This window comes from Sorex fumeus, unplaced genomic scaffold (assembly GCF_029834395.1).
Source record: "Sorex fumeus unplaced genomic scaffold, SorFum_2.1 ptg000345l, whole genome shotgun sequence".
NCBI lineage: Eukaryota > Metazoa > Chordata > Mammalia > Eulipotyphla > Soricidae > Sorex > Sorex fumeus.
Genome location: NW_026606401.1, coordinates 66,119 through 76,450, shown reverse-complemented (window position 1 = coordinate 76,450; position 10,332 = coordinate 66,119). Strand labels below are relative to the sequence as shown.

Sequence of the window (10,332 nt, the reverse complement as noted above, 5' to 3'; positions counted from 1 at the left end):
AAGGAGCAGGGGATGCGGATGGAGCCGCCCTCGAGGGCTTCCAGGTGCTCTTGCTGGTTGATCCCATGGCCAGTGTTGCAGTTTTCAGGGGCAGCGGTTTGGGGAGAAGAGACACAGAAGTGTGAGCCCCACGTCTCTGGACCCATGTCCCTGGGCAGGGCAGAACCGTCCATCTGAGCAGTGTCCTCTGTCCAGACTTAGGGGACAAGGGAAGAGGGGGTAACCCAGCACCAGGGCAGCCCTTTGCTTCTGCCCTACTCCCTCAGAGGCACATCCCCCAGGTGCCAGACACAGCCCGTGGGGTTGCCCTGTCCAGGCCACTCACTGTCCAGTAGGGAGGCCAGCAGGGCTAGCAGCAGCAGCGGGGCCCGACCCATGCCATGCTGTGCTCAGGGTGGGCAGCAGTGAGGCTGCTCTGGGAGGCTGTCGGGGGCTCCTAAACACAGTGGAGGAAGGAACAAGCGGGGACAGCGCAGGGAGCTAGAGCGTGACCAGCACTTGCTGTGACTGAGGCTACTCTGTTCCTGTATTGCACAGGGCCTCCCTGTGGCCAGTGCGGAGGCCCCACCTGCCTTATGTGTGGGGCGGGGTCCTGACCCAGGTGCTGGGCTCTCTCCCCACTCTTCTGCACCCCTGCTTAGCTGTCCCTGGACAGCCCGAGGGCTAGTGTGCATCTCTGGCACTTCCCTTATCTCGGCTTCTTCCTGATCACATCCTGCCTGAGACAGGGCGACCACGGGGCCAGAGGAGGCTGTCAGGAGAGACCCGGTGGCCCTGGGCCTCTCTCAGCCTCTGCCTCAGAGCGAGGGGCTGAGAGATGGGGGCTGGCACCTGGCCCCCTCAGCGCCCACTCTGGGGGCTGTGCCCATCGTGCCCAGGCTGAGGCGGTCCAAGGCTGAAGAACTAGACCAAGAGGTGGGCGGCCAGGATTTCATAGAGGAGGTGCTCTCGGCTTCTGTGGTGGCAGAAAACAAAGCGACTTCTCTTCTCCCTGTCCCCAACCCCAGCATCACCTCTCAGGTTCCCCCTTGCACCACCAAGTTCTTCTTTTTCTCCCTCACAGGCCTGGGAAAGGAGGTGCAGTATCTTCACAGAGACCGTTGTCTGTCAGCCCTTTTAGCTCGGCCCCATCCGGTCGTGGTTGGAGCGAGTCTTATCTCCCCTGGGAAAGTAGTGGCCAGAGCCCGGAACTTTCTGGGCTGTGAAAGTTGCTGGTCCACCAGGTGTCAGTGGATACAGTTTTGTGAACGCACCGAAGCTTCTATCAGCATCTTGAACTCTCTCTCCTTCCCCCCGGGGGCCGGCCCCAGTGAGGGCTCCAGAGCCGGGATTCAGAGACCTTGGGCCAGAGTGATCCTCAGAGCCCTGCTGGCATGTGACCACCGCCGAGATTCAAGAAACTGGAGCTGGACTCTTGGTGATAGTGCAACAGGAGGGTGTTTGCTTTGCACTCAGCCCACCTGGGTTCGATCCCTGGCATCCCATATGGTCCCTTGAGCACCACCAGGAGTGATCCCTAAGCACGGAGCCAGGAGTAGCCTGTGAGTTTTATCAGGTGTGACACAAAAACAACAAAAAACAACCCAAACCCATATTCAGGAACCTGGTTGGCTTGGGGACAGGCAGTGCTCCCTGGGGACCATGTGCTCTGAGGAGGCTTTGATGCCTGAGGCCCAGGGGGGAGTCCAGGGCTGCCCTGGCACAACTGGAGAGGGCCCGGCTCAGTGCTGGGTCTGTGTCCTTGAAGCCAGCAGATGGGGAAGTGTGTGTGGCTGTGGGGGCCTTGGGTTCCTGAGGGACCATCTGACTACGGGGGGAAATTCTGAGCAGGGTAGGAGGACCTCGGTCTGGCTGCCCAGCATGTAGGGCCCCATCCACTCAGCAGATCCTCAGTTTTGGGGGGCTGAGCCCCAACTTTTCTGTGCTGGGAAGCCTCCTGAAAGTTTCTGGTTCTCACGAAACCAAAACTCCAGGTTGCTTTGTTGGGGAGAGGGGGTCTCACTTCCTTGCCCTTTACACAATTTTCGGCGCCACTCTGATTTCCAGACCCCTCCCACCCCTTCCATCCTCCCTCCAACCCCGATCCCACGTTGCCCAGCACCATCCCAGGCCTTGGAGGTAGTCTGAAGGGTCACCTGGTTTCCTCCTGGGTCCCCCCACTACCGTTAGTGCTTATCTCCTTTAATTCCGTGTGACTGCTTCCTGTTATAGGGTACAGCTCTCCTTCACTCAGCTCACAGAAGTTTTCCCTTGTGAGCTCTGCTCAAAATTCCACCCCCAACCCCCACCCCGAGAGCTGGAGAGAGAGAGAGAGAGAGAGAGAGAGAGAGAGAGAGAGAGAGAGAGAGAGAGGGAGGACAGGCTCGGGCACTGGCCTGGATGCAATTTAGCCATGGCACCGGTGCAGACCCCAGCTCAGCGTCTGTCCCTGAGCACAGAGCTGGGCCGGGATTCTGAGCACCGCCTGGCACAGCTGCACAGTTTTCTTCCTTGACCATGGCAGAGAGACAACAAAGGGCTCCATGCTTGTGTCTGGCATGTGGAAAACCCAGTTTGATCTTTGGTACCACAAGGCCTCCTGAGTACAGCAGGTTCAACTCTGGAGAACCCCAAGTGCGGCCCTGGTGACCCCTGACACACGGGGTTCAAACAACCTTGTGTCCTGGTCCCTTGATTCAAAGACTGGCCTGGCTTACTGACAGTGGCCAGGAGTGGCCCCTGGGGACCCTGAGAAAGACTTGGGAGGCCCCCAAATAACAAAAAATATTTTTAACTCTATGCTGCTTTATAGAATTTGGGACTTAGGGGGTACGGTGCACACAGCAAGTCAGCTTGTACCCATGGGGCGAGTGCATCAGCAGCTGAGATGCCTTCAGGCTTCCTGATACCCCCAAATTGCCACTGAGCCTCTGGCCAGACCCTAACACTTTGGGACCAAGTTTCTGGAGAAATTAAACAGAAAAAAGTTAGGTATGTGGGAGTCACGCCCAGAGCTAGCAAGCTCAATAATCTGCTTAGCATCTGCCAAAGGGGCAGGTTGGGGGTTGGTGGGAAGGGTCAAAGTAATGGTGGTGGGATTGGTGTTGAAATACTGAATGTAAACAATTACTGTGAACAGCTTTATAAAAATTTTTAGAAGTAGAAAAACAAGAATTTGGGGCTTAGAAATCAGAAAGTAGATAAATTGTCCCTATACAATTATGCAGTGAGGTTGGTCTGCAGAGCAAACCCTCTGCAGGTTAAGAATCCATAAGTAAACACCAACTTAGGAGTGACACTGGCTGACAAGATTTCTTTGCTGTGAGGACTTTGCACGGTGAAAGTCAACTGAAAATTACTCTATTTTCCTATATTTATTTTAAAAATGAGTTTGAATATCACTTTAATTCCATGAATTAAGAAATTGTATTTGGGTGAGCATACCTGGCGGTATTCAGGGCTTCCTTCTGCTCTGTGCTCAGGAATCCCTCTTGGTGACGCCAGAGACCATATGCGGTAGTAGGGATTGAACCCGGGATGCAAGGCATGGCAAGGCACGACAAGCCACATGCAAGGCAAGCATCCTATCCACTGACCTACGCACTGTCTCCGGCCCACAAAATTTGGTTTATTGATGACCAAATTCTTCAGAAATGTAACTGAAATGGAGAGTGTGAAAAGGAGGAGGCTTTAGGACAAAGGGGCTGGTCCGAGCAGCTGACTCACCTGGGGTGACGCTGAGTTTGGTCCCCTGAATGGACTGAAACATCTTTGGCCCACATCTCTTTGTGTTCAGCCACACTCGGCAGAAGTACATGGTCGCGTCCTTGCTCCGCAGGTTCTGTATGAGGAGGGTACCCCTGGTCTGGCCCTGTGTCCAGTCCAGGTGGAGACGGTTCTTGAACTCCTCAAGGGTCCAACTCGGAGTCTGTTTGTAGATGAAATCTCCATGGTAGTTCTTCCACCTCCAGGCTATCTTCACCTCAGGATTCTTGGCTAACTCCCAGCTGTGGTGGAAGGAGCAGGGGATGCGGACGAAGCCGCCCTCGGGGGCTGACAGGTGCTTTTGCTGGTCGACCCCAAAGTTTTGATTGCCACAGTTTTCAGGGGCAGCTAATTGGGGAGGAGAGACACAGAAGTTTGAACCCCATGCCCCATGTCCCTGGGCAGTGCAGGACCGTCCATCTGAGCAGTGTCCTCTGTCCAAGCTTAATGGATAGGGATAACCCAGTACCAGGGGAGCTCTTTGCTCCTGGCCATGGGGGCCCTACCCTGGACCCCGTGAGGTGCGTCCCCCAGGTGCCAGCGCCACCCCATAGGGTTCCCCTGTCTGGTCACTCACCGTCCAGCATGGAGGCCAGCAGGGGCAGCAGCAGCAGCAGGGCCGGGCCCATGTCGTGCTCTGCTCAGGGCTTGCGGCAGCGATGCTTCTCTGTGGGCGGCTGAGGGCTTACGAGCACAGTGGAGGGAGGAGCAGGCGGAGGCAGCGCAGGGAACCCCAGCGTGACCAGCACTTCCTGTGACCAAGGCTGCTCTGTCTGTATTGCACAAGGGCCTCTCTTGGCCAGTGCAGGGTCCCCACTGTCTTAGGTGTGGGGTCGGGTCCTAACCCGTGTGCTCAACTTTCTCCCCTCTCCCCTGCACCCCTGCTTAGCTGCCCCGGACACCCTGAGGGAGCTCGCCGGTGTGCATTTCTGGCTCTGCCCTTGTCTCTGCTCCTCCCTGGCTATTCCTACCCGGGGACGGAGTGGCTGCAGGGCCTGTCGAAGCTCCCAGGAGGGACATCTTGACCTTGGGCCTCTCTCAGCCCAGCCTCAGAGAGAGGGATATGAGAGATGGGGGCTGGCACCTGGCCACCCTCAGCGCACACTCTGGGGGCTGTGCCCACCCATGCCCAGTCTGAGGTGAAGGACTAGGCCAAAGGGCGGGTAGCCATGACTTCACAGAAGAAGTGCTCTCGGCTTCTGCAGTGGCAGCTAACATAGTGACTTCCCTTCTCCCTGTCCCCAACCCCAGCGTGACCTCTCAAGTTCCCCCTTGCACTGCTAAATTCTTCTTTTCCTCTCTCGCAGGTCTGAGAAAGCAGGTGCAGTGTCTTCACAGAGCCCCTTGTCTGTTAGCCCTACACACTTCTTTTTTTTTTAATTAGTGAAACACCATGAGGTACAGTTGTATACTTACAAGTTGTTGTGCTTGGGTTTCAGTTATGCAATGATCGAGTACCCATCCCACAACCAGTGCCCATTCTCCACCCCCAATCCCAGTATCCCTCCCACCCCCCCATCCCCCATCCCACCCTGCCTCTGTGTCAGGGCACTCCCTTTTGTTCTATCTCTCCTTTTGGGTGCTGTGGTCTGCAGAAGAGACATTGGGTGGCAATCATGTTCGGTCCGTAGATTACTTTGAGTAGCCCTACACACTTCTTGCTTCATAAAATCATTGTCGCTGTCCTGTTGTTCATCGATTTGCTCCAGTGGGCCCAGTATCATCTCCGTTGTGACACTTGTTACTGTGTTTGACATATCAAATACTTAGGTGTGGGGTAGCTTGCCAGGCTTTGCTGTGCAGGCGAGATACTCTCAGTAGCTGTCTCATAAAATATATATATTACTATTATATATCATATAGGCTGGAGCAATAGCACAAACGACTGAGTTCTGCATCCCAGACAGAGTGTGAGAACATTTCTTAGGATGAAGAGGAAGGCAGGGAGTGCGGGAGAGGCAGCGCCAGGACACATGTATGAGGAAGGGGGTGCCTGATGCTCGCGCATCTTTGGGGTCTGAACCCATCCCTGTGTCTCCCCTTCTTTGTCTCTGGGTCAGACTGGCTGGAATAGGATGAACGAGAGACCAAGGGAAGCCAGAAGTGTTTCCTGTAGCCTATGCCCAGGCCTTGGTACTTGGGGGCTGGAAGGAGAAGTGGGCAGGGTGGCCTGGGTGCTGGGCCAGCTGGTTAGGGCCCTTTCTCTTTTGAGCTGCTCATTCCCACAGTGTCCTCTTGCTATGTTCTCTGGAGACGCGCACTTGGCCTTCCAGTGGGGTGCTGGGCACCAGGCAGTGGTCCAGGCAGCTGTATCCAGCAGATTCCCTGGCTCCATCTCAGGATCCTGCAGAGGGCCAGGTCGCTGAGGCCTGAGCTTACAGCTCACGGGTTGTGTGGCTTGGAAGAACTCCGGAGAACCCCCACTTCTTCCATCCTGGCCACGGGGAGTACAGCCCAGACCACAGGAGACGGCGGGGGCTGCTGATTTGGGTGGCCCTGGGCCAGACTGGGAAGGACACTTGTTCCCTGGCCTTGTACAAATCTTGGAGGAAGTTGCCAGGGCTGAGGCTCCATCAACTCAGGCAGGGCTGCAGGGCCCCAGTGGACTGTGCTGCATTTCCTGTGAGGCGCTGGAGGGGCAGAAAAGCCACTGGAACCCTGGCTGGGTCCTCCCATGCCGGTGACGGTGGGGTTGGGGAGTCCCTCAGTTCAGGGCTCCTGTTGGGAGGGTCTGGGACAGGCAGGGAGGGGCTGCTTCTGGAGCTAGAGAAAGCAATGAAGGGTGGGGGAGACGTCAGTCCGGGGAGCAAGAGAGAAAGGGTCAGGCAGGGCGGCTGTCCTCTCCTCTGTCCACAGACAATGTGTCTTGGTGGCCGCTGTCCCCCGCCAAAACCCATGTCTCTACTCTGACCTACCAGAGACCCCCCCAAGACTAGCTGCAAAGCAGCGCCATGAGCCCACGGGGAGGGCCCGAGGCTCCCCCCACCCCCAACCTGCTCTTGTCCTCGCAGCCCATCGGGAGCACCGCTCTGCAGCCTGAACCCCTGTATCTTTCTCCCCCTCTCTTGGGGGCAGGGGTGAGAGGGGCCCCCTACCTTTGTCTGGAGCTGTGGCTCTCCTGCCCTGACCAGACCTGAGGAGTGACCTGCCCGCTGCTCTCTCTGCCTGGACACCCACGGCTGGACCCTGCCTAGCCCCTGCCTTGTGGCCACACCTTCCCATGAGGAACCTCTCAGAGCCCTTCCTAGGAGGCCACTGTGGTTCCGATTCCCCTCCCCCTCGGCCTCCTTCTTCCCTAGAATATCAGGGCTCCCCTCCCCCATAGCCTCCTGGGGCTCCCCTTCCCCCACAGCCTTGGGGGCCCATCTCAGAGGACGCCCACCCGTGCAGGAAGCCTTCACCCGTATGGGAGTAACAGAACCCAGAAGCTTCTCAGCAGCCTCTGGAACCCCCACATTGCCAGGGCTGCGATGCTGCCCCCCTGGGGAACTGAAGGAGCTTCCCCCAAACCACATCACAAGGCATGTGGCCACTCTCGCATCCATCTCCAGACTCTGTGTGTGTGTCTGTCGTGTGTGTGTGTGTGTGTGTGTGTCTATCTCTGTGTATCTCTCTGTGTGTATTTGTCTGTGTATCTCTGTGTGTCTATGTGTATGTCTGTGTATTTCTGTGTGCATCTTTGTGTGTGTATGTGTGTGTGTGTGTCCCCTTGGTGCTCAGGGTTCAACGGACCTTGTGATTCTGGGATTATGCCTGGCTGACGGCCTCACAGGGAACCACCGGCCCAGCCCTGCCTCTGACTGTCTTCCTGGCACAGGAGCTGGAGTCACCTGGTAGAAGGTCGGGGCAGGGGCAGGGCCCGGCATCACCTACCTTGACTTCTCTTCCACACGAGGTAGGAGATCAGCCCCAAAATTGTCATTTTCAATAGTGTGACGGTCACCATGATTGCGACCATGGTGTCCAGTGTCAAGGGAGAGCTCTGTGTGCCGTTGGTCATATCCAGGCCAGTGTCAGGTTGGGCTGAGGAGACACAGGACATCAGTGAATTCTCCTCAGGAGGCCCAGAGGACTCTGATGCCAATATTCCAATACAACTTTCAAGACACTATATTACATGACACAATGCTGTAGTGCAGTGGAATTTCCATAAAATATTTTTTTCTTTTGTTTTTTTTTCTTTTTATTTGTTTTTGTTTTTTTTTGGGGGGGGGGGTTCCTGGCTTTGCACTAAGAAATTGCACCTGGCAGTGTTCTGGGTACTGTATAGGATGCTGGTGATCAAACCTGGGTTGACCAGGTGTAAGGTAAGCGTCCTTCCCACAACAATATTGCTCCTGCCTCATCCTTAAAATATCTATCTATAAGCTTTTTTAGGGGGTGTCACACCCAGCAATACTCAGGGGTTGCTCCAAATCTGCCCTCAGGAATCACTCATGTTAGTGCTTGGGGGACCAGCGGGATGCCGGGGATTGAAACCAGGTCTGTCATAGGCAAGGCAAGTGCCCACCCCACAGTACCATTGCTCCAGATCCAATGAAAGAATTTTAAAAAGTAAAGTCAGGGGCTGGAGCAATAGCACAGCGGGTAGGACATTTGCCTTGCATGCAGCCAACCCGAGTTTTATTCCCAGCATCTCACATGGTCCCCCGAGAACCACCAGGTGTAATTCCTGAGTGCAGAACCAGGAGAAACCCTATGCATGTCTGGTTGTGACCCAAAAAGCAAAAATCACAAACCAAAACAAAAACAGTAAAGTCAGCATCAAAGAGCAGCTAAGGGCTAGAAAGAGTGACCAGCAGATTAGGCACTTCTTATGCACAGCTGACCCGGTCCAGTCCCCAGCATCAAGAATCATGCCCTGACCATGAACGGACACAGCCCCACAGCTTTCTTCCTTGACCATGGCAGAGAGAACAGCAAAGGGCTCCATGCTCGAGTCTGGCATGTGGAAAACCCAGTTTGACCCTTGGCACCATGTGACCTCCTGAGTACCACAGGAGGTTCAGCTCTGTAGAACCCCAAGTGCGGCCTGGGTGACCCCCAACACCCCAGAGCTCAAACAGCCTTAAGTTCTGGGTCCTTGATTGAAAGCTGGCCTTGTTGACCAACAGTGGCCAGGAGTGGTCCTTGAGGCCCCTGAGAATGATGGGAGGCACCTCAATAAGAGAAAACCTTTTGAACTCTAAACTGCCGTATAAAATTTGGTGCTTCCTTTTGCTCTGTGCTAAGGGATCAGTCTTGGTAACATCAGAGGTCATATGAGGTAGTAGGGATTGAACCTGGGTCAGCCACTTGCAAGGCAAGCATCCTACCCACTGTCTCCAGCTCCCCAAATTTTGTTTATTGATGTCCAAATTCTTCAGAAATGTAACTGAAATGGAGAATGCGAAAAGAAGGAGGCTTTAGGACAAAGGGGCTGGACCGAACAGCTGACTCACCTGGAGTGATGCTGAGGTTGGTCCCCTGGAACAACTGAAACCTCCTTGGCCCGAAACTCTTTGTTTGCAACGTCACTTGGCAGAAGGACATGGTCGCGTCCCCCCTCCGCAGGTTCCAGATGAGGAGGGCGCATCGGGTCTGGCCCTGTGTCCAGTCCAGGCGGACACGGTCCTTGAACTCCTCATGGGTCCAATTCAGAGTCGTGTCGTAGATGAAATCTCCATGGAAGTGCTTCCGCCTCCAGTCTATATTCACCTCAAGAATCTCAGCTAACTCCCAGCTGTGGTGGAAGGAGCAGGGGATGCGGACAGCGCCACCCTTGGGGGCTGTCAGATGCTCTGGCTGGTCCATCTTAAAGTTTCCATTGCCACAGTCTTCTGAGGCAGCTGGTTGGGGAGGAGAGACACAGAAACATGAGTGCCATGTCTCCGGCCCCATGTCCCTGGGCATGGCAGGACTGTCCCTCTGAGCAGTGTCCTCTGTCCAGGCTTGGGAGACAGGGGAAGAGGGAGTGATCCAGCACCAGGGTAACCCTTTGCTTCTGTCCCGCACCCCCAGAGGTGCGTCCCAAGTGCCAGCTGCACCCCATGGGGTTCCCCTGTCCGGTCACTCACAGTCCAGCAAGGACGCCAGCAGGGGCAGCAGCAGCAACGGGGCTGGGCCCATGCCATACTCTGCTCAGGATGGGCAGCAGCGGGGCTGCTCTGGGTGTTGCCGAGAGGTCCTGAGCATGACCAGCACTTCCTGTGACCGAGGCAGCTCTTACTGTATTGCACAAGGGCCTCCCATGGCCAGTGAGGGGGCCCCTCCTGCCTTAGGTGTGGGACAGGTCCTGACCAGGTTTGGGATCCCTCAGAGCGAGGGGCTGAGAGATGGGGGCTCGCACCTAGCCACCCTCTGCACCTTCTCTGGGGGCTGTGCCCACCGTCACAGGCTGAGGTGGTCCACGGCTGATGAACTAGGCCAAGGGGTGGGTGGCCAAAAAATTCACAGAGGAAGTACTCTTGGCTTCTGGGTGGCAGCAAACAAAGTGACTTCCCTTCTCCCTGTCCCCAACCCCAGCGACACCTCTCAGGTTCCCCCTTGCACTGCCAAGTTCTTTTCCTCCCTCGCAGGCCTGAGAAAGGAAGTTCAGTGTCTTCACAG

General features: G+C 55.8%; 1 protein-coding gene across 1 annotated transcript; it reads right to left on the bottom strand.

Moving 5' to 3' along the window:
* Positions 1-6,080: 6,080 nt before the first annotated feature.
* LOC130018968 (paired immunoglobulin-like type 2 receptor alpha) lies at positions 6,081-9,852 on the bottom strand. The gene is made up of 4 exons (XM_056109619.1): positions 9,801-9,852; positions 9,186-9,572; positions 7,618-7,767; positions 6,081-6,088 (listed from the first exon to the last, which is right to left on the bottom strand). Exons 1-4 carry the CDS (start codon positions 9,850-9,852, stop codon positions 6,081-6,083), a joined length of 597 nt encoding a protein of 198 aa, XP_055965594.1.
* Positions 9,853-10,332: the final 480 nt, after the last annotated feature.